The sequence below is a fragment of the Hemicordylus capensis genome, chromosome 7 (assembly GCF_027244095.1).
Source record: "Hemicordylus capensis ecotype Gifberg chromosome 7, rHemCap1.1.pri, whole genome shotgun sequence".
NCBI classification, from domain to species: Eukaryota; Metazoa; Chordata; class Lepidosauria; order Squamata; family Cordylidae; genus Hemicordylus; species Hemicordylus capensis.
Window position 1 is genome coordinate 14762937 of NC_069663.1, and position 24289 is coordinate 14787225.

The 24289-nt window shown below is 44.4% G+C and overlaps 1 protein-coding gene across 3 annotated transcripts; it reads right to left on the reverse strand.

Annotated features, from left to right (window-relative positions):
• Positions 1–3383: 3383 nt before the first annotated feature.
• Positions 3384–23105, reverse strand: SRSF4 (serine and arginine rich splicing factor 4). 3 transcript variants are annotated; one of them, XM_053267048.1, is made up of 7 exons: positions 22843–23105; positions 21621–21651; positions 12696–12838; positions 11705–11817; positions 8493–8707; positions 6160–6249; positions 3384–4802 (listed from the first exon to the last, which is right to left on the reverse strand). In XM_053267048.1, exons 2-7 carry the CDS (start codon positions 21638–21640, stop codon positions 3995–3997), a joined length of 1389 nt encoding a protein of 462 aa, XP_053123023.1. In that variant the 5' UTR covers positions 21641–21651; positions 22843–23105; the 3' UTR covers positions 3384–3994. The 3 variants fall into 3 exon arrangements, with proteins under 3 accessions (XP_053123023.1, XP_053123021.1, XP_053123022.1); XM_053267046.1 differs by lacking the exon at positions 21621–21651 and having other exon boundaries at positions 22843–23083; XM_053267047.1 differs by lacking the exons at positions 12696–12838; positions 21621–21651; positions 22843–23105 and adding an exon at positions 12179–12336.
• Positions 23106–24289: the final 1184 nt, after the last annotated feature.

A 24289-nucleotide genomic window follows, 5' to 3' on the forward strand; every position in this document is an offset into this window, starting at 1 on the left:
GATGGCTGTACACAAACTGAGCGAGTGCCAAATAAAGATGTATCCAAGGAGCTCTGCAAATGGTTAACAATTCTATTGGCTTCTGTTGAAGGCTCTGTGAAGTGGGCCAGCTTGCAGACAGTGCTGAGCAAGCTGCTTTGAGACATTTCCAGCAAGGCTATTTCTCTCTCCGCCCCCTGTACGCGGTGGGTTGCTTTCATTTCGTATATTGCAGGCTAATTTATATTTTTTAGGATGGTGCTTCCCACTAGTAAGCAGCTTTATTTGCCTTCTTTATGCAGGGAGATTATGAACCGGGAAAATTGGATATAGTCCTAGAGAAAGATTCGGCAGTGACCCATTACACTTCGCTGAAATGATTAAATATTGCTTGCACATATGCTTCCTGGGTTGCTGAGTAGCCCAACACCAAAAGCAGAATGAGACTAAGTTCCGTCCCATTACATTCTACAAGGAGTTCATCTGCTTCCAACTCATCCATCATTCTTCTATTTCTCATATAGAGAAGTGTTTTAAGACACTGGATTACACAGAATTCTCCTCTAAGGTTTCATCTAAACCCTCTTTATGCCAGCACCAGCACCTTATTATACTGAATTTACCTGAATCCAAGACTAGGTTTTCCCCAAATCAGGAGGATGCCTTAAATTCAGAGTCTTGTGCCTTTCAACTAAATGCAGGTCTAACCTGTATTTAGGCTCTCCTTTTTAAGGGGGGTGTCAAATGCAGAGGAGCTATTCACACGCACAGGCAAAACCGGGCTAAGGAAGCCCAGCCCAGCTTTGACTGCGTGTGATCCTGGGATCATGCCTGATCCCAGCAGTGCCTCGGCAGCAAACCCGCCTCCAGAGCCACCCTCTTAAACAGGGTTAGGAGAGCGAGTACTCTACTAACTCCGTTTTACTGATGGTCTACCAGCCATGGCTGGGTGGGTGGGGGGCCTCCTGGCTGGCTTTGGGGAGGGGGAATCCCCATATTGCACCACACACGCTGTGCATTATGCGAGTTTGGGTGTGTGTGATGCGTCCCAGCCTTTGGAACTACCTGGAGAAGCCACCAATCTGGGTGGCCAATTTGGCCGGCCAGCAACAAGGAAAGGATCACCTGTGGGGAAGGTAAGCTCTTTGGGGCTTCCTCCCCTCGCCCCTTCGCGCCCTTCTCACAGATCGCGAGAAAGGGCTCAGAGTCTTCTATTCCGGTAAATCTGGTACTAGGAACTATCTAAAATTCCACAGGGCAAGGAGCTTCTCTCTGTGCACTCCCTTCACGTCCTCCAGCCTGACCAGCAGATTATTTGGCATACAGATTATAATACAATAAGCAGTGAGCAATGTTTTCAATTCGAACTGATCCACAGAGACAGATGATACATGCATCAATTGTAAGCAATAGCGCACATGTAACACACTGTTGCTTATGGAAGGGGTCAGCAACTGATGGCATGTGTGCCAAAAGTAGCACACAAAATGGTTTTTGAGTGGCACTAGCGCCAAATTAGCCTAGCCGTGTGAGTGCCACTCAAAATCATTTCATCTCTGCTGTGGGTGTGGCTTTAACTTGCCACTAGCAGCAACAGCGGCAGCATCAAGCTTCTGCTCAGTTCCATTCTCCCTTATGACTTCCTCTCAGCAGCAGGAAGGGAGGACATACGGAGACAAGTAGGAGCTCAATACTGCCACTGCCATCATTGCTCCTATCAGGAAGTTAGCGCACGCTGGCAGTGGAGATGAAGACGGAGGAGCAGTTGTGCAGGAGGTGGTAACAGAACTGGGATCCTTCCTCCTTCTGTGGTGGGCTCAGAAGCTGCCCTCTCTGCTCCTCTGCACACAGCAAACCTCTGCTTTCAGAAAGGGATGCACTTTGAGTCCCCCTCCTATAGACTTGGCACAACACTTCTGAAAGGTTGCTGACCCCTTGCTTACAGTAACACAGTTGTAAGTTGGGTTCGCTTGCTTCGTTACAAAAACAAAGCAACAAAACAAAGAGAGTCAAGCATATATTACATTGCGCTCTTGTTACAGAGGGAAAAAACCACTATCTGTTTTACTAAAGTCTTGAATTCTGACCTTTACACGTTTTACATCAGTGCAAATACATCAGCACCAGCGGATTCCTAGATAGAAAGGCTGCAAAACCGAACACATGAAAGCCACAAAAATCTCAATTCAGCCCTCCCCATTCCTAGGTCAGCACTCTAACCACTACATTACCCTGGCTCAGCATGCTGTCAAGAATCCCACCAAGCTCTGAACTCAGTATCTGGGCTGCCTAGAACCCAAGGAGGGGTTGGAGCACTTGGGCCCAGGTGGGACAAAGGCCTAACACACAAGGACATTGCTAGCATTTGCAATGAAGACCTCTCTGTTCTCTCAGATGAGCAATGCCATGTTTCTCAGAGAACAGCAAACACCAGAGGCAGGGAATCTTCTTCTCATTCCTTTTGCTATGTAAACTGCTTTGTGGCTGTTGTTAAAAAGTGGCACATACATATTTTAAATAATAAACACAACCAAGTAACTCCTGTGGGGGGAAAAAGTAAGTCCAGCAAGTAAGATACTGGAGATACATTATATTCACAATGCAGCATGCAAGCCTTTGCAGTCTATATAGCTTGTATGTTCAAGTTGGATATTTGCAAAAGGAAGTTGATGACCAAGATATCAATGCAAGGCACGTTTCTGAGCCTGGTTTAGAACACCTTTCTTCAATGTTTGGATGAAGGGAGTTCTCAGAACTCACAAAGCAGGTCTCAAGAGAGCCCTACCATCTGTATAGAAGAAAAGTTGCTTTCTTGAAGGTACAGGTTACTTGAGTTACAAGTTGTCCATGTACCGTTCATTCATGCATCTGTAACACGCAACAACATACCAACTGACAAAGAAACATCAAAAACCCTTTAGATCCTCTCCATTTCAAACATGCATATTAAAAGCTTTAGAAACCTCACTCAACACTCCTCCTGCCACATTATTGGTAAAGTAATTGTCAATAGATTTCCTTGCTTTCCCAGTGAGGTGTAAATAGCAGGAACGTGAAAACCCGTCTATGCACTTTTAGCCGTGTTTTTTCTAGTCCATTTAAGTAAACTATTTTAGAGTGCGCCACACTTATTGATCACATTATCCCTCCTTGGGCCCAAGAACATTTGCTTTGTTTTGACAAAAAGCTGACTTCTGCAGCTACCTTGTCAGCACCTGCTGGATAATAGGAGTTAATCTGTTGGGACACTATTGTTTGCGGCAGATTCTGCCTGGAGGCAAAGGTTGGACTACATGACTGTCAAGTTCTTCTTTACCTTGTTATTTTTCGGAACAAGCGTCTGAGACCCATAAAGCATCTTTTATGAGACAATCGGCTTAGCTTAAAACCATCACAACACGTAGTCAAGCAAAAATAGTCTTTATTCAAATTTAATGGAAACAGGGATCACTGTACTTTGCAAGACGGGGAAAAATAAAAAAATATAAAACAAGGATATTGTCACAATACCAGAATGTGGAACTCTACTCCCCACCCATCCCCTTCCTATGGTTAAACTGTAGGTATCTATTTTCCTGACTGAGCTATTCACAAACTCTGCAAGTCCAAAATATGAAACAAAAAAAGGGAATATGAAATTTAAGACTTTTCACTTTTCACTAAATGGCATACATCAAAGGGCATCAATTTAAGGGCAAATTGTTGAAGTTATCATACCTACCTAGGAGTCACCATTCCAAACTTAGAAGCCCATCACACGCAGTGCTCATTCTCTATGGCTATTCTGGGAACACAGGGTAGCGGGTGGTGTCTGGACGAGGCACTCAACCTCTTGTGCCAGAATGTGCTACAGAGAGGGAGCACTGGACTGAACAGTTACAGACACACCGTGGGGGGAGGGAGGGTAGTAAAAATGTACAGCAGTGACATGTGTTCTACTCCAATCACTTGTGCTACAACTACCAAACATGTACAAAAGACTTCTCATAGAGCTCTAAGTGTGGTTGCAGCAGCTTCAGGATCTAGACCGGGACCTCGACCTCGACCTTGAATGCGATCTAGAGGCAGACCTCGATCTAGATTTGGATGGGGATCTTGTTTTTGAGACTGATTTTGATCTGGAGCGAGATTCTGATTTGACATTTTGTTTTGACTTGGAATTTGACCTCGACCGAGATTTACAACTGGTGTCCATTTCCTCACCCTCACTTTTTGCTTCTTTTTTGTCAGATTCGGCTTTTGTGTGCTCCTTTTCTTTGGACCGAGATCTGGATCTAGACCTAGACCTGGACCGCTCTTGATCTTCTCTTTTTTTCTTCTTGCTACTAGACTTGCTGTCTCGTTTACTCCGCCTCTTGCTCCTCTCACTCCTGCTGCGACTCCTGCTCCTGCTGCGACTGTCATCCCTGCTCCGCTTCCTGCCTTTCCTCTTGTCCTTACTCTTGCTACGACTCCTGCTCCTGCTCCCCTCTTTGCTCCTGCTTCTAGCCTTACTGACACTCTTTTCTCTCTCTTTACTCCGGCTCCCCCTCACACGCCCCCTCTCCTCCTCCTCTTCTTCTGCTCTCTCTTTACTACCACTCCTGCTCCTGCTTTTACTCTTACTCTTTTCCTTGCTGGGACTTCTGCTCTTTGCTTGGTCATCGTCATCATTTTGAACCACATCCTCTGGCTTGTCTTTGCTTTTGCTTCGAGATTTCTCCGCACTTCTGCTGCGGCTCCTGCTTTTATCATCTTTGCTTGGACTCCGGCTTTTTTCCTTTTGGCCTCTGCTACGGCTCTTGCTTCGACTGCGGCTCTTGCTTCTGGAATGGGATCCAGACCTGAAAAGCACAACAAATGACACAGCTGCTCTGAGTCTTCCTACAGTAATGGGCAATATGAAAAGCCTGACTCTGCAATTCCACAGATTGCTTTGTGCAGCTCAAAGCTACAGTTATAAGCCTTGCCTGTTAAAATCACCAATTTTGGGTCAGCTTCGTTCCAACTGCTCAACATGCTATCTCCTACATACTTCCCCTTGGGCAGGGAAGCAAGTGTGCATTAAGTGTCTGCCTCAGTTTTTAACTCTTTCTACAACAACCAGAAATGTAACCCAATCTTATTGAGCTTGCACATCATTCAAATAGGTATTAATGCAGTGTAAGCTGGGCACATGGCAGCAGCAGGAGATATTTAATTGCTGGTGAAACCAAGCAGGGGCCAGAAATACAAAAAACAATTAACTCTGTTTAAAATGCTAATGGAAAATATTTATGTCAAAAAAACATTGGGCCCACTTAAGAACTTTACACGATCAATGAAAAAACCCTCAGCATGCCAAGTTCTCTCAATCGGTTTTCAAAAACCCAAATAGTGCTCCAAGAGTGGGGTTAACAAAGCAGAGCAGAAAAGCCCCATCCCTGATTAGGCACTCTCAGTTTGTCCCTATCCTTATGGGAAGACAGTGTGAACAGAAGACTTATTGACTCTACAGTATAGTAAAGCAGGAGTTCAGAATTTACTGCCAACTCAGGGACTTGCTATGGAAAGGGTGTGCACCTTAGGATCTCCCACCTATATAAGCAAGACTGGCTAATTTGAGATAACCATCTCCATTCAATCAATCCCTGCTAACTGGGCAAAGGCACCATTTAAGTGATGGCTATCTTATATTTAGCACAGGGGGAGCAACTGCTACTATGAATATATACTGTTTTTCAACAGAAGTTCCCAAAGCGGTTTACACAGATAAATAATAATAATAATGTAAAAAATAAAGAAACAAGATGGACCCCTTTACCCAAAGAGCTCACAATCAAAAATAAACAAAAGCTAGAAACCAGCAACAGCCAATGGAGGGATGCTGTGCTGGGGTTGGATAGGGCCAATTGCTCCCCCCCCGCCTCAAAAAAAGAGAATCACCACTTTAAGAAGTTGCCTCTTTGCTCTGAAAGCAGAGCAACTGTACCTATTCAGCCCAATATAACATCCCTCCAGTGGCTGTTGTGCTGGTGTCTCTTTAGTTCTTCTTTTTCAACTGTGAGACCTTTTGGGATAGGGAACCATCTTCTGTTTGCTACGTAAACTGCTTTGAGAACGTTCTTGTTGAAATGTAGTACATAAATATTTTTAAACAACAATTCTCTGAAGTGTGTCAGAAATGACTAAGTAACTTAATTAACTCCTAGGTCACTGTACCTGGATCGTGACCTGCTCTTTGAATGGCTGCTTTTGCTACTACCGCTACGACTCCGACTTTTGCGGGAATGTCTGCTCCGAGAGCGAGACCTGAAAGCAAGAGAATGGTTACAACTTTAAATCTCTAAGTTTTAAAAAAGTATTACATAGTAAGTGTTTCAGACTAAACAAAATCCAGACCCCAATAGCGAGCACCTATCGGAGACCATTTTTTCAGATGATTTGCATGCATTTCCAAGAGACCCAAATGAGTAGCATAACTTTTGCCTAGCTGTGACCCAATGAGCTTCCTTACATCAATCACCTTTATTACGGTCATAGACCAGCATAAAGTATAGGGGATGATTACACGGTGTATAGTACATAATGATACATTAAAAGGCACAAGGAAACATTAAAAAGCATTTTAAAAGGGACACAAAAAGGTGTAATTGCATAAAAGCCTAAGTGATAACTCCACGTTACAGTGAGACTATATAGCTATGTAGAAAAAGTGTGGGGCTGTAGCCCAAAAAGGTGGGAGGAGCACAAATCTTTCAGGTGGTGCGCTGTGTTGGATGAGCGCATTGTAGCATGTAACAGCCAAGCTGGAGGTCAGACTAAGGCTGAGTGGACCCACTGCCTAACAGCATCCGACGGATTTTGGACACTGGCGCACAGAAGCTTCCTTATATATCATGGAAAGAATGTTATGGCACCCTCAAAACTAACCTACTCTAGCAATTGGCACAGGTGAAAGCAGATCAGGTGAGCAGGAGGAGAGTGGGGCCACAGGGATCTTGGGAAAGCAAGAACAAAAATGGAGGTGGAAGCAGGGTTGCTCCAGTGATTATTCAAAACACACGAACACTATGGAAGCATAAAGGCTTGCTCCCTATTCCGTGCAAGGGAAGAGGATTAAGTATGCTACCCAATTTGCTTTGTCACCACCACTCAACCAAGAAAAATGAAATGCACCTGCTTTTTGCTGTGGAAAACAGGCCAAAAGTTTTCAAACGCTGCCAAAGTAGGCCTCTCCATTTCCCCAAGTGTGCACGTGCACACGGACAAAAAGAGTTCAGCTTGCAACGTTCCCTGTTGTTCTTGGCTTGAAAGCAAGCAGACCAATAAAGGGGTGCCAGAACACAAAGCTTTGGAAAAAATCTCCATGGAGGCACCACTAATTTTTAGTGCATACAAAAGTTAGCACTCTGATCTCCGACTCCATCCAGATACGTACTAGTGAGATATCAGATGGAGTTCTGAGTTTCTCTGCATGACTCTAAGAAGGCCAACCATTCCATTTCCGATCAAGACAGGAATACAACCCAAGTGGGATGGCCCATTTCACCTCACATTACTTCTGGTAGTAATTACTTGTCGTAAAATTACTCCTGCTATATCAAATTAACAGGTAATAGACACACCAAGGAACTCTAACCAGTTATTACTCACTTTAAAATACTGTGACCAGTTACTTCTGCCCCTTATGTAAAACCCACTGAAGTACATTATTCCCATTTCATTGACAAAACTGAGGTTGGAATCCACTGATACGTCTAAGATTTAGTTAGTCCATAGTTAGGCAGGATGCAGATTTAGCTCTCCTCAGCCAACTGCTACCATTCTAGGAATGTGCTGAAATGTGATTCAGAAGCCAAATCGTGGGGCACATCCCTTTAAAAACAAGGGCTTCCCTAGCCCCTTTAAAGTCCATACCTGCTCCTCCTCCTCCTCAGATCACCACACTCCCGGCACCCCCCATGGCTGCTGACCACGCACATGGCCAATGCATGTGCAAAGATACCATGTATGTGCTGGTGCAGGGGCAGAGGCAAGACCCCCTCCCCCCCCTTAAGCCTGGCAGGAGCGCCAGGAGTGCGCTAACGGCAGCAATCTGAGGAGGAACAGGTATGGCTCTGCTCTCCTCTGCTTTAAAGGAGCTGGAGAAGGCCTCGCTTTTAAAAGGGCAGTGCCCCACAATTTGGCTTCCAAATTGCATTTCAGCACATCCCTACGCCATTCTGTTCTAGAGCTCCAGACAATTAAAAAGATCCACATCAATGTTCATGCCACCAACATCTCCCATCAAGGCAATGTAAGACTTCTGTGAAGCTCCACCGTTTCCAAGACATAATGCTCTACCATCAGTGGGTCCCAAACTGGGAGCCTCCAGATGCTGCTGAACTACAGCCCCCATCAGCCCCAGCTACAAATTTATTGTGGCAAGGGATGATGGGAGCTGTAGTTCAGCAACATCTGGAGACTCCCAGTTTGGGAACCACGGCACTACATGGTTTTCAGCAACCATACCAAACTACTGACCTTCCAAGGAATGCTATGAAAAGACCCACCTTGAATGAGTGCGACTTCTGGAATAGGAGCGGCGGCGCCTGGACCCAGGCCTGTCTTCCACTAGCCTTATCTTTCTACCATTCACTTCTGTCCCATCCAGCTTTTCAAGTGCCCTTTTCATGTCAGAATAGGATTTGAACTCAATCACACCTTCATTCTTTCTCCCTTTGTGTGCGTCGGCATATGTCACTTCACCTGCCTGACGCATATAATCCTAGGAGAACAGAGAACATTGTTTTTGAATACATTTATGTTTCCATTCCAATGCCTTCTCCTGTTTGATGTTGCATTGCAAGTGAAAGGTAGGGTCGGCTTTAAAAATTGTGTGAGAGAGAAAAGATCAAAATGGCACCTGGAAAGTTAACCTCTCTCAGATATACAAATTTCTAGTTGCCATGGACAACTGAATGCTGTGTCTATAAATTAGAATCCCAAGACACTTGCATTTAAGTCCTCATTGTTGCAGAGAGCACCTAGAAAATGACCACACAGCATGCTGACTGCAAGCTATGATCTCACATGCAGGGAAGCACAGTTACCACTGGCAACAACTAAGCCAGACATTTGCTTCAAGGCCATGCTGTTGGGTAGAGAGACAGCCTGAAGTGTGGGAAAGGAAGAAGAATATTGTCCAAGTTACTGGTGGAAACAGTGACAAAAAGGCTGGAGCAACAAGGATAGCAAAGTAAGAAAAAGTTTACATATGAGGCTCTGGTAGAGGGGCCAAGAAGAGGAAGACTGGAGTGGCCTTTTTGCAAGTCAAAGATGGAGGTAGGTGAGGAGAGCAGGGAAGATAACAAGTAACAGACTATTGCTCAGGAGGAAAACCTATGGAATATATTAGGACTTCACACCTATCTGATTTACTTTCTTCATGTCTTTGATGTATCACAGCATTTTGACTGGTTTTGTATATTCTGTAGGAGGTTCAGTATATTTTGGTAATCTAGTGCATCCGTTCTAAAACTTTTATTCTTGTTTCATTCATCAAGCACCCCCTATAGGTATTACCAAGTAATTTAATATTAGCTGTGGTTAAGTAAACATGAACTCTGAACCATTACATCATTGCTATGCCTACATTTAGCTATTAGGCATGCTAGATGCTGTCACCAACACTTGATACAATCGGTTTTGTTTGTATCTTGATTTAGTGTGGGTTACCAACATTTGTGTGATTGGGTGAAATCTCAGGCCATCTTGGCATCGGTTCACACAATCATGTAAATGTTGGTAACCCACATCAAACCTAGATTCAGACAACTGTGTGAACAAAGCTTATTATGTGAACCTGTGCCAAGGTAAGAATCTTGGGCCATAAATCCTCATGGCATGGGTTCACACAATCACTTCAATGCTGGTAACCCAAATAAAATCTAGATTCAAACAACTGTGTGAACAAGCCTAACGAGTTGCATTTTTCTTATTGCTTTCCACATTTGATTTATCTGCAAGGTATGACACAATGAACTAATCTGAAGGTTGCGTGTGTACCACTGTACACAAGAATGGAGGCAGCTGCACACTCCAATAATTCTAGATAACCTGACTAGAAGATCAGGATCAAATGATCCTGATCTGAGAAACAAGGAAGTTCCTTCAGTCACTTCACCAAACAATGCCTCATTCGTTTTCTTATAAGATTAGCAGCAAGAAGAAGTACTGCTCCTCTTGAACAGCAGGATCCATTCAAGACTGCATATCACTTGTATACATATGCAGAGTTTTGAACTGATAAATCACTTAATACCCAAAGTGACAACTATCACTTTATTAATCCTCCTTCTGCAAGATCTGTTGGCAAGATATGCTCTGGTTACTTCTGCTCCACTTATGAAACTTGAACCTAGAGGTGGGATGAGTTTATGTATGCAGCAATCTCCTACAATCAAGTGAGTAAGCCACATACGCCTTGCAGTCCTCCTGTCCTCAACATCCATGCATTTCTAGTGAAAACAGGCAACATACACATAAAGGTCAGACTCTGTGACAGAATATAGCTTTTGAGACACCATTTCCAGAATCTTGAACAAGGTTAGTTAGTTTTCAGAGTCTTATCTAAAACAGTATGAGCCACCAGGTGATAGCGGAGACTAACAATCGGCAACAGAAACGCCAAGGCCAAGTGCACCCCCCTGATAATCAGCTCTCCCACACCAGTTGCCAATCCAAAAGAAAGAGAAGGATATTTAGGGAGTGACAGCTGCAGCAATGAGACTTCCTGGAGGCCCAGTTTGGAACTCTGGCCCACCACCCTTCATCCTCCTCAAAGTGGCCCTTCCACAGAACTGGCTGCTGACCACTGCACAACATAGGAAGCTGCCTTCTACTGAGTCAGACTACTGGTCCAGCTAACTCAGTATTGTCTGTACAGACTGGCAGCAGCTTCTCTGAGGTTGCAAGCAGGAGTCTCTCTCAGACCTATCTTGGAGATGCTAGGGAGGGAACTTGGAACCTTCCACATGCAGGTGCTCTTCCCAGAGTGGCCCCATCCCAAGAAGAATTTCTTACAGTGCTCACACATGTCTCCCATTCAAATACAAATCAGGTATTTGTATTTGATTTGATTGACAGAACAATTTATGCTGCTACCACAAGACCAGCTCTCCTCTGATCCTCTTGCAGATATTGGACTACAACTCCCATCATCCACAGCTAAAGTGGCCAATAGTCAGGGATGATGGGAGTTGTACTTCAAGATCTGCAGAAGGCACAAGGTTGTACAGCCCTGTCCTAGACCATTGCAAATCGCTTTCACACAGGGAGTCAGCCAACACTAAACAGGAGGAAACCATTAGGGGCAGAAGCAAAGGGGAGAATCTCAGGTTAAACTGGCCTATTTGGGCAGCTTCTCAATGGTCTGAGCCACATGTGAGATTATGGGTGGAGCCATGCATTACTTCGGAAGCCCTATATTTGCATTTAAGAGCATAAAGCTTTTGATGTAATGAAACATTTATTGCATATCATAAAAACTGCACTGGCAATAAATGCTGGGCTTAGGGAGAATATTGCGTGTGCGGTTGTTCTGTGCTCTGTACACTGCGCACAATGTACAGTGTCAGAGCAGAAGCCTCTTAGATAGGGATTTCCAGGAGACACAAGGCACAGCTGTTTGCTGTGAGGACAAGGCAAGAGCTAGAGTTGGGAACAGAGTCACAATTTACATTCTCAAACCATTATTGCTTGTGCAAGTACAGAGCTTACATACCTTCAAATCCTGCCAACTGCAACGGCTTGACAGATTTTCAACGATTAATCTGTATTCAGTACGGGTCGGAGGCCCGTACTTATCTCTTCCACTTCTTCTATATCCATATCCACCTTTAGGAGGCGATAAGCAGATTCAATACTTCAGCTAAGGTAGTGGAGCCAGGTGGTTAATCTACACCCCCCACCAAAAAATAAAAACTAGTCTACCCAATATGTCAGGAAATACATTTAAATTTCCCCCACCCATTAGTCTAAACTACATTTCTCCTTGTTTAAATTATATGTAACAGAACTAAACATTAAAAAAGATCTACATACATATGTCTAGAATATTAGAATGTAATTACAAGAAACATTTTATATTTACTATTAAAATTGAACATGCAACTAAGTTAAAAGTTAATTTAAAAATTTAACATTCTTGAAATACAAAATAACCAAATCACTATAGTCAGTTACTAATGTTACTTACATTGATTTAAAGTTTTCTGAATATCTGACATGAATAAAGGTTTTCAGGCACCTATTTCAGTTTAATCACATCTGTCTCTAACCCTTGGGGTCCTCACCACCCAGGTCTAATGGGAAAAGGTTGCGGTCGTCACATGGCTTCCTTTTTTGGTCAGCCAAGGGCCACAAAGGTCAAAGAGCCACTCATGGAAAGGCAACCCAGGGTCAGCAAATGGAACAGGCAGTCATCTTAGCCTCAAAGGACTCTTAATTGAAACATTGAGGTCTTTGTTAAGTCTATGTTAAACAATCACATTACAAACAAACCATTCATATATTTACAAAATAAAATAACTAAATCAACTTTATATTCATTAAATACATTAAAAAATTGAATACAAATTAATAGCTAAATATTCATTACTTTAATAGAAACTACAGTAGTCAAAACTTTGCATTTTTTTAAAAAAAGATTACTGTTTTAAGTGCATTTTAAATAGAAAGAAAAGTCACCCATACAACGGTATGGTAGTGCTTACTGCGTCCAGAACCGTAACTGCTGTCGCGGCGAGGGCCCCGGGCATGCTCAACTATTACACGCTCCCCACAAAGATCTTTGCCATTTAGCTCATAAACAGCGTCATCAGCATCACGCACATCATCAAACTCAACAAAGCCATACCTAGGGGGAGACAAAAGCTGCTCCAGAATCAACTGTGTTGGCAGTTTCCTCGGCATCTCTCCTCACAGAAAGCTTGAGAGATAATGGGTGTGTGTGTGTGTGTGTGTGTACATATGACCAAGAGTATTTCCACAGGACTGAAGAGGTCAATATCCCACCAACAAAGACTTTTAAAACCAACCAACCAACCAGATTAGGACAATATATCCTAAGTGTTTGGGAAACCACAAAGCAAAAAAACAACAACCCCAAACCACGGCGTATTGTTCTCATTCTTTTCTTTTTTTAAACTACTTTTTCATTACCAGTTATCCAAACTATTACCGTATTTGCCTGAATGGAAGACAACTTTGAATTAAAGACAAGCCCCTTAAAAAATATTAAGTAACATGAAAGGAAAAGGACTTTCAATTTAAGACAGCCACACCACCCCTGGTTTCTAACATCAAATAGTTTTTAAAAACCTAGCCTTGAATTCAGGTTAACATATTATTAACAGGGGTGGAAGAAATGTTGGCTCAGTTTATCAGCCAGATAAAATATTTTACTTGTCAGATGATTCCTCAAAGCTATGTTGGTACATTACTCATCAGGACTTTTTTCACTCAACAGGCACAATTTTTCACTCCATCACAGACTAGCAGACCAGTGGATTTCCTCAGCCCTTATTAACAACATGTTCTCGTATATGTTTATGACAGGCTTGGTCAAACTACACATTTAAGGAGGCGTCATTCTATTTAACAGAGAAAGCAGTGGGCACATAGCAAGACAGTTTTCAGGCACAGAGGGCCTAAGAGTATTGTCCTGAGAGATTCTCAATCGATTGTATTTTAACATGATGGTAATCATATATCCAATGCTGAAGTAAAACAGACAAAGAAAACTATCCATCTAGAAGTCTATAAAGTGAACACCTTTCCCTCACAAATCTAACAGTTAATTATTTCAAAGAACATGCAACTTTAACTGTGCCTAGCAAGCACATATTGCTAACTGGGCAAAGAGGCACCTTTTTAATGTGGCGATTCTCTTTATTGAGCAGGGGGAGAGTAACTGGCCCTATCCACCCCCAGCACAGTACTTCCAGTGACTGTTGCTGGTGTCTATCTTATGTTTATTTTTAGGTTGTGATCCCTTTGGGGACAGGGATCCATCTTATTTGTTTGTTATTTCTCTGTGTAAACCGACCTGAGCCATTTTTGGAAGGGCAGTAGAGAAATCGAAATCGAAATCATAATAATGATGATGATGATGAAAGAAGCTCTATTCTCCAGAATGGAATGAACACGTGCCAGTCTGGCTTTATGAACCACTCAGGGACCGAGTTTAGACCCAATGCTAAACTAGAATTTCACTGTTTAGTTTAGTAGCAGCAAGCCTCAGGCTTAAGCACTCCCCAAACACTCTCTGAGTACAAGCGGGGAAAGCAGCGGCTTTTCTGTTCAGGGTTTAAAAGTGGACTGGAATTTGTTGTGGTGTCTGAACCCAGCAAATCATTTTGTTTTATCCACAGCCTGTGAACAGTATATTCAACTGGGATATGGTGCTTTGATCCTGTAGTAGCCACGATAGTTTTGTGCCTGCCAATAGCTAAGCCACAGTACATACACATTGTATAGTACAGTACAGTATGCACCCCTCTCTCACTTACATAAGAAATGGAGTTTCTATTCTCGGCATTCGAAATGAGCATTTGGCTAAGGCCTATCACACAGATGCAGGGGACTGAATGTACTGTATTTCCTGGGATAATTGCCTGGATCATCTTGTGCATCCCTGAAGAATTCCACTGGCCAAATGCCTGAACAACTGTGTCCAATACCTGCACCACCCTACAAAACCTTACAACTCAAGTTTTGACTCCGGTTGCAATCCTATGCACACTTACCTGGGAGCAAGCCCCAACTGAACTGAGAGATTTCCTTTTGGGTTCTGTCAATCTCAGAACAAGTTAACATGCTTAGCTTCATGTAATCAAACATTTTAGCTGTCAGAGCACCATATCTAAGATAGAAGAGAATGGTCACCCACCACCTATTACAACTTACCTATACTTTGCTAGCTTCCCAGCCCTTTTTTCTTCTTTCCCCCACCTGTTACTTCATCCTTGCCCCCTTTCACATACATAGAGGGAGTGCGGTGAAGGCAATAGCCCTTCACTAAGACTTTTGTTACTTCCTCTGTAAATCTCTGCCTGCTGCCCCCCCCCAACTCCCCATTCCACTTTTTGCAGAGGAGAAAAAGAAAGAGCAAGAAATGGTATGGCAAGGTGCTCTGGGGACTTCTAGCTTACCAGATTTTTCTGGCATTGTTTTCACGAGATTCCATGCCTTCATCTCAATGCGTCGTCAAAAGCACTGAGTGAGCCAGGTGGGGCTGCTGCCACTGTGCAGATAGGAACATAGGAAGCTGCCTTATATTGAGTCAGACCATCGGTCCATCTAGCTCAGTCTTGTCTTCACAGACTGGCAGCGGCTTCTCCCAAGGTTGCAGGCAGAAGTCTCTCTAAGTCTTATCTTGGAGATGCTGCCAGGGAGGGGACTTGGAACCTTCTGCATGCAGATGCTCTTCTCCACCCATTAAAGGGAATATCTTCACATGTCTCCCATTCAAATGCAAGCCAGAGCAGATTCTGCTTAGCAAAGGGGACAATTCATGCACTTTTACTTTACCTTTACCACAAGACTAGATGCTATGAGCTGTCAGAGAGCCTTGCCACACATGCCTAAGTTGAGGAAAAGAACAGCTGCAAAATGCCTGGGAAGATGCACAGGCCTCTGCTATCCTCCTCCCTACTAGAAGGTCAGAAAGTGAGTAACAGCAGCCAGACACCCCAGCACAATTCCTAGCTTGGAAATATATCAAGGCTTTCAGGCAGCTGCTACCTCTGCATTCTCTCTTGGTCCTTCTGCCAGAGACTAGAGAGGAAGAATAGGAGGCCAGAATCTGGGCAAGAGGCTGCCACTTTCAGCTTTGGAGTTGTAGTTTTAAGGATGGGACATGCAGCCTTCAGGATGCAGCCTTGTATAACAGAAGACTACATTTAGAGGGGGATTCAGGGCTCTTCCCCCACCCTGCTTCTAGGAAATCTCACACACACACACACACACACACACACACACACACACACACACGAGAGGGAGATGAGCAGCCTGATATGAACATAAGAATCAGATGCTGGATCAGGCCCAAGGCCTATCTAGTCCAGCATCCTGTTTCTTACAGTGGCCCACCAGATGCCTCTGGTAAACCCACAGGCAAGAGGTGAGGGCATGCCCTCTTTCCTACTGATGCTCCCCTGCAACTTGTAGAGGCATCTTGCCTCTTAAGCTGAAGGTGGCCATTGATAGCCAGGAATTTATCGAATAGCCATTGATAGCCATGAATTCATCTAAACTCTTCTTAAAGCCATCCAGGCTGTTGGCTGTCATCACATCTTGTGGCAGAGAATTCCATAGGTTAATGGAACCTGTGGTTCATTGCGTGAAAAAGTACTTCCTTTTGTTGGTTCTAAATTTCTTGGCAATCAGTTTCAAGGGATGACCTCTGGTTCTAATGTTATGCGAGAGGAAGAAAAATTTATCTTTCTCCACGCTATGCATAATTTTATAGACCTCTATCATGTCATCCCTGTCTTTTTTTAAAAAATAAAAATAAAAAGCCCCAGATATTGTATAGCCTTGTCTCATAAGGAAGGGGCTCTAGGGCCCTGATCATCTTGGTTACCCTCTTCTGCACCTTCTGCAGTTCTATAATGCCCTTTTTGAGGTATGGTGGCCAGAACTGTACACAGTACAACTTTCTCTTTTCAAAAGAGTCAGGAACTACTTTAAGGCCAGAAGAGAGAAACAGGTTTACTTGGTCATCTGAAGTCAATTCATGCTTGCTTCAGTATTTGCAAGCATGATTTACAATGGGTGTGATTTTTCACCTCACCATTTATGCCCGTATATTCCACCCTACCTGCCCCGCCTGCCCCCAACAGTAGCTTACTGGGGGAATCAGCAATAAGGCAAAGGGCTTAAGCTCCCTCCCCACAGCTGCTTTTTGAAAGAGGAAAGAGACACCTCTAGTTTGGTCCTGGAAAATCAACTTGACATGATCTACCTTAATACTGATAACAATATTACAATATCAGTCACTCTATGGCACCCTTTAGGCAAAAAGAGTCTCCTCAGAGTAGCCTGCTGGCTTTGAAACATTTCCCCATGAAATACATTCCTTAAAAATACAAATCTAGTATAGCAGAGAGAATGCTAGCCCAGAACCCTTCTTTCCAGCAACTACTTTTCTATGTGAAAGGAGTTTACTATGGAAGAATAGTCAGGTTACACACCTGCAGTCTGAAGGTAAACTTTTATATCCGGGTATGAACCAGGCCTCAGTCTCACCAATCTCAAAAGGAACTATGGCTGAACAATCTAAATACTGCAGTACTAAAGTTAATGATATTAGATGGCACATGGTACGCCAATTTCATTTTCTGCCTAAGCATTATAGCTAGCTTTACCTGTATTAAAATAATGATCACCTCTGCAGACTGAGCAGTTCAAATAAACCATAACTTTGAACACAAATGTTAAAAATAGAAGACAGAGACAAAATAACAAATAAAATGTTAACAAGTCATCTTTAAGAAAATGAAAGTTGATTCTAGTTATTAAAACATCTGATCAGCTATTTAAAATTTCTCAAGTTGCAATCTTCAATCCTGGACAAATTAACAGTGGCCTGTTGAAAGGCCATTTCCAGCTATATTGGGAAAAACACACACACACCCCAAGACACACACACAAATTAACGCTATGCTAATGTTAGTTGTGCTATTCAATATGAGTAACAAAAAACTCAATGCCTTGGAGCTCATCTTGTATTCCCAGAAGTGAGGCAGCATCCTCTAGATCAAAATATGAATAAGATGACAGGCGTTTCATGTCAAAAGTGTACTTGAGAGACAACAAATGTAACAACCTAGGTGACTTAAGCAAGTGGACTCTGCCACATGTTGCCATGCAGACAAAACCAAACTCTTAAATCTACCAGCCATTTTGAGGGACATTCTATCTCAACGAGACCCATAGCTCACAATCAAAATCTAGTCAACAGGGTCTTCTTTTACCCCAAGAAGATCCTCTTAGCATTTTAGTACCAGTGCAATCCACGTATCACCCAGAGCCTTTGGATGGATGGGGCAGTACAGAAATGTAATAAGTAATAAACAAACAAACAAACATACATACATACACTAACCCAGTCAAACCCAGGAATGGGCAACTGGTAGAGCACGATCCACATCCATATCTTTAATCCACATTCAGTAGACAGCCAATCCAGCTATGATTTAAAAAAACAAAACTTTTCAATGTGTAGAAGGAGGGCACCAAATACCTTAGGGTTACTACCACTGTCGAGTTGGGGTTTTTCCTGGAACCTCATTACATTTTATTGCCTGTCACGGGACAAAATTGCTCTCTTTTTCTGTTTTGGAAACTTTCTTCCCTTCTGTTAGGTATAAGTGGAGTCAAGCACACACAGACAATAGTCTGATTCACTCATTCTAAGCAGGTGAAGCAAGACCATTTTTAAATCTCCCCTTAGTCCTGTGCTCTCAATGTGGCAAATGAAACTTAAGTAAACACAGGATTTCAGAAACAACCCCATCACCCATATGAACCTATCCACACGCTTTGGTTTTCAGGAAGTGTGTCCTACCTACACTGAAGGTGCAGTTAGCAGGTAAAGGGAAAGAGGTTGCTCAGTTACCTTGGCAAGGAGGTCAGCTAGCCCCTCTCTGTATGCCATTAGCTGATAACCTTTTTTTTCATGTGCATTTTTTTCAGTCAATTAGATTTGCAGTTTTGTTGGTTACCTGCTTCTTAATTATCCATTATTGTTGGTGCTGTATGGGTCTCTTGTTTTTGAATTAATAACTGTTTTTAAGATTGAATAATTTTAAAAGAAGTTGCTAGTTACCTTGGGTGTTTCACCGTGGAGTCAAAAGGCAGGATAGATAGTTGAATAAAATAAAACAAGAAGTGGAGAAATCACTATTTAAGTATACCAATAAGTTGCATGGAAATATTACATTCAGTTCCAGAAGACAATACATCCGTAACCAATTAATTCATTGCACACTATTACTTTTGCACCTATTAAATTGCTACAGAGTACATGAACTACAGACCCATCATTCCTGCTGTTCAAGGCACGCATGGCAAAGTTGCTTAACTAGCTTTTCAGCGTCTCAAGTCTACATCCATACTTTACTGAACTCTGTTCAAGAAATGCATAGGAACAAAGGAACTGCCTTCCTGGAACTGATCAAGGTCCATTTAGTCTAACATTCAGTTTCCAACAGCTGACTGTCAGATGCTTCTGGAAGCTCTCAAGCAGGAAAAGGTGATAACCATCCAGTTTGATCACATCTGATAATGAAAGTTCCATTTGGCTATTAGACTCATCCTCCTAGAATCTGGGTGACCCCTGAGTTTTAGTGAGTGAGTTCTGTCTTTGAAGGACAGAAAAGAAAGACCCTGTTTCCTCCATACTGCTCTTAGTTTTAATAAATCTCTACCATGCTGCCCCTTGATTGACCTTTTTCCTAAACTAAAAAGCCAACAAACATTTTAGCTTTCTTCCTAGAGAAGCTGCTCAAAACCTCTTTATTATCCCAATTGCCCTTTTCTACCCCACAACAGACTTTCAAGATGGGGTGATCAGTAATGTACACTATTCCAAATGGCATGACAAATTTTACCTTCCGTCTCTTAATGCCCAATTCAAAATTTATACCCTTTTCATACTTATCTCTCAGCACAGAATTTTTTTAAAGACCTTTTTACCTGGACCTCAGGTAGTCACAGTACCTCCAATTCAGACCTCATCAATGTGTGCATGGTTAGGATTTGTGCTTCAATTTGCACTGCATGGTACTTGAGTTATTTTATTTTCTGTTCAGTAAGCCAGAAGAGTTTCTTTGGGGGTTCTTCAGTCTACCTGGGATTTCAGCCTCCTGAATATTTTGGTGCCACTTGCAAACCTGGCTACTTCACTGTTCAACTAGATCATTTATAAGACATCAAGGCATGAGCCTTGTTCTTTTTCTATCAGTTGTTAAGGCTCATGCACCCAAGTAAACATGAACTGCAGATGGCCTCTCTACCAGAAAATGAGCTTGCCAAAATATAAAGCTAATCTTCAGACTTCTACAAATCCACTTGCCAACTTCTCCGTGGCAAGTGTCTCCAGTCCTCTGGCTGGGGACATCCAGCACCACACAGATCTCTTCAGAGATCCAATCTCCAGTGCCCTTTTCGAGAAGGTAAGAAACAGCAGGAATGCTTTCTGAGCAGTAGAAGATATTTCCCTCTGTTTCTTACCATCTCTATATGTAAGTGCCAATACCAGAAGACCCGTTTCTCTCCCAAGACCTCTGCCTGTATGCCAGAAAGGACTGAGGGAGGAGAGGAGATTAGTGACAGCCACAAATAATGGGTGGCAGGTGAGCTAAGTCCAAATTTGTGGGTCCCTGGTCAAGTTTATGACTTCTTCCTGTTTTGCAACAAACTTGAAACAGCCCCCTATACCTATAGCAGGCTTTGACAAAATTTCCTGGGATCTAGGAGCTAGTCCTAAAAATTAGGAGCGAGACAATGAACACTTGACAAAATGTTAAGACTTAGTGACAGACACTGTGGAGGGGGATGTTAAATGGGCTTCTCTTTTATCTTCTTTACAATATAGAAACAGAGCTGCTTGAAATATATATTTTATTACATGACTCTACCTCTGAATATCCTAGTCTAGGTGCCAGTTAAATTTCTAGACTCCCTGGGATTTGTCAAGCCCTGACTTAGAGCATTCACCTGTTGGCAAGTGCAGAATTACTATAAGGCTTTCAGCTGTCCCAACAAGGAACATATGGAGAGTAACGTAGAAGGAGGAACATCTATTCCCACATGTTCCTATCCATGCACTGAGGTCATCTTCAGAAGCCCTCCTCCAAGTGCCTCCACTTACAGAAGAGAACTGGGTGGCAACTGGGGAGGGGGCCTTTTTGGCTGTAGTATCCAACTTGTGGAACTTTTTCCGCCAGGGAAGCTCACTCCTTGCCTGTATTATTATCCTTCAAGTGACAGGCAAATTTTTTTTTAACTATCCCAGGCCTGTGAGAAACAATCGTTTTAGAGCTACTTTTATGTGCCTAGTTGTGTTTTTTTAACCCACCCACCCATTGTTTTATTGAAGGGCTGCACAATTCTGGTCCTCCAGCTGTTGCTGGACTACAATTCCCATAATCTCTGACTATTGGCCATTGTGACTGGTGATGATGGGAGTTGTACAACAACAGCTAGAGGGCCAAAGTTGCTCAGCCCAATTTTATTAGAGAGAACACTGCTCTTAGGTCTTTATTTTAAAATATTGTATACATCCAGTGGTATACTAAGACCTAAGAGCAGTGCTCTCTCTAACTGTTGTCATCTGTGTGCAGAGTTTTGTTCTGGGTGCAGCATCAAAGCAATGTGCACACACATACATTCAGAGTGGGGCCTTCTCGATTCAACCTGAGTGGGATCTAGAATTAACTGAGTGGACACACAAAAAACTTGTGTGTGCACACCTTAAAGGGAACACTACCTACGAGTATCTTAAATAAACAGATAAAATAATTTTTAAAACAGGGAACTAATGTCTTGTGACACTTATCGCAGTTTGAGAAAGAGTCCTCAGTGCAACCAGCCACTTCAGAAAGCTCTACAAGCCAATCTCCTCTGCAAACCTGGGAAACAGATTCTCCATGCAGTGTTCACCTACAGCAATTTTTTAAAATAAGCATTATTATTTAGTGACCTGCTTTCAGTGGTAAAAGCAGGGTGCAAGAGAAAATACTCCAAGGCCATAGTCCTATGAACACTTACTTGGGTGTAAGCACCACTGAACTAAAAAGGGTTTACTTCTATGGAAACATGCACAGGATTGTTGTGTAAGGCTGCAGCCCTTATGCACACTTACCTGGGAGGAAGGCCTGGTTAATTCAATGGGACTGGCTTCTGAGACAACATGTTTGCCGTTTTAAGAGGAAGTGTGTAGGGCTATTGTGTTTAAGGCTGTCTGAGCAGCCACTGCTTATACATACAGCATAGCATGATTCTCTACTACACTCTGCAAGAAGGTCAGACTCCTTAAACTGAAAGGGGTGTGTGTGGCGGGGGGGGGGGGGGAGAAGCTCAACACTTAAGGACATGAGATGCCCAACTCAAAGTTTAGCAGTGTCCCAGATCAAGATCAGTGCTTCAAGAGCTCCAACTGACCTCTCAGCTCTGGTGGAAGGCGCAGGGCAAGGAAGAAGCAGCAACAACTTCCTCTGGCACATGGTATGCAAAGCTGCCTTTCCTCATGGCATATGACGGGGGGGGGGGGGGGGCGGGCAGCTAAGGTTTTCAACACCGACTGAAACTATTCCTGGAGATCCAGATCCCCACCCGCAATGTTTCACTATACCAAGCCATTTTCCAGAGTGGAGATGGATTTCCTCCCCAGGCCCATCCTGGAAGGCTGTGTCAGTCCTAGAAGCCACCCACCCCCCTTTCCTTTCCTTCCCAACCCCAAGGAAAGGGAGGGAGGAAGAGGCACGAAGAGAGGGCAGGGTGGGGGTTGCCCCAGCTCAGCCTAGCACAGTGGTTGGCGGCAACCCTGGCCATTTTAGGCGGCAGCAGGCAGATGTATTGTGGCCGCCTGGGGATGATGGGAGCTGTGCCAACCCCTGGCCTGGCAGCCACTTCGGGGCCCACCCAGAGGAGAGGAAGGTGATGATTTGAGGGGGGGGGAGAGAGGGAAGGAAGGAGGGAGGCAAGAAAGAGAAGCGCGCGCGGGAAAGGACAGAGAAAGGGCGCGCATGCGCCTCAGCGCCAGGCCACGCTGACAGGAGGCAAGGCGGGATCTCCCGGCCGGGCTAGGCCTCGCCAGGAGGAGGAGGAGGAAGAGAAGCCGGGGCGCCTCACCCGTTTTTGAGGTCCACCTCGAGGATCTTCCCGTAGCCCTTAAAGAACCGCTCCACGTCCCGCTCCCGAGCCTGGTAGCTGAGACGCCCGATGTAGACCCGCGGCATCTCCCCCCCACCCTCCTCCCCGCAAGGGCCCCGACGACGAAGGCGGCAGCGGCGGCGGCGACTGGCTCCACTCGGCGCAGGGGGAGGGGCGGCCCACAGGCAGCAAAGCAGGAGCTTTTTTCCTCCCCCTCTCTTTTCCCTCCTCCCCTCCCTTCCCCTCGCCCTCTCTCTGGCGTAGCGCACGCACGCTGGCGTGTGTCCGTGTGCGTGCGCGCGCGCGCGGAAAGGGGGAGGCGCTGATGTTGGCGCGTCACAGGAGAGCGTGTGCCTGCGCTCGGCCGGCATTCGTGGAGGCAACAACGGCGGCGGCTCTTAAAGGAGACGCTGCCGCCGGATCGGTAGAAAGCGATGGTGGGTCGGGTCCTTGAGAAAAAGGAGCCGACAGGCATATTATTATCGCTGCCAGTCCTGGCTCTTGGTGTTGTGTGTGTGTGTGGTTTTGTTTGTTTGTTTGTTGTAATTTTAATCAGTCCATTCCTTGATGCAGGCCAGCTTTTGGATGGGGCTTTAGTTACTTGTATTCCAGTCCTGGAGCATTTATTTATTTATTTGCACATTTATATCCTGCTTTTCCTCCGAGGACGTGGTTACTTTCATCCTCACAACATCTCTGCGAAGTTGGTTAGGCTGAGCGACGGGGGCATAGCGAGACCCCTGGGGGCCAGGTGACAAAATTTTCTTTGGGGGCCTGGGCATCACCTGCAAAGTGCACACGCCCCCTAAGCCACGCCCCCTGCATCACATCAGATGCAGGGGGTGGGGCAACAAATCTCTGTGCTGCCCCCTGCCTTGCCGCTGCCACTATTTGTGTTGGCCTGGGTGGGGTGAGCCGGGTGGCAGCCATCGAACTCCACCTGCACAGTTCGGATAGGTACATCGCGTGTCCGGTGGAGAAGCTGGTCGGACGCCCCCACTTGGTTCACCCCAACCCCTCCAGGCCAACACAAATAGCGGCAGCAAGGCAGGGGCCGCAGGTGCGCATTTCAGCCGGAGAAGCCTGTGGAGAAGCAGGCAGGCCACAGTGCCCGCCGCCAGCATTCGGCTCACCCACCCAGCTCACCTCATCCTGGAAGCCAACACAAATAGCAGTGGCAGCCTGCTTGGGGGGGCTCTCTGGGCCCAGGGACACTTGTCCCTGTTTGTCCAATAGGCGCTACGCCCATGCTGAGAGATACATGACTGGGCCAGAGTGACCCAGTGAGTTTCATGGTTGAATGGGAATTCAAACTCAGGTCTTCCCGGTCCTAGTCCAACTACACTATGCTGGGTAGTAGAAGCGGCTTTTTTTAAAAAAAGCTAGTAGAAGCAGGGGATCTAAAATGAATTGAGTGGACATTAAA

Bases quoted from the DNA above. Each gene is read 5' to 3' on its own strand.
- SRSF4 (XM_053267046.1), bottom strand. From the start codon at position 22,949: ATGCCGCGGGTCTACATCGGGCGTCTCAGCTACCAGGCTCGGGAGCGG. The intron at 12,839-22,842 runs GTGAGGCGCCCC...GTCTCCCCCTAG, and splicing joins GAGGTGGACCTCAAAAACGG to GTATGGCTTTGTTGAGTTTG. The intron at 11,818-12,695 runs GTAAGCACTACC...CGCCTCCTAAAG, and splicing joins CAGTTACGGTTCTGGACGCA to GTGGATATGGATATAGAAGA.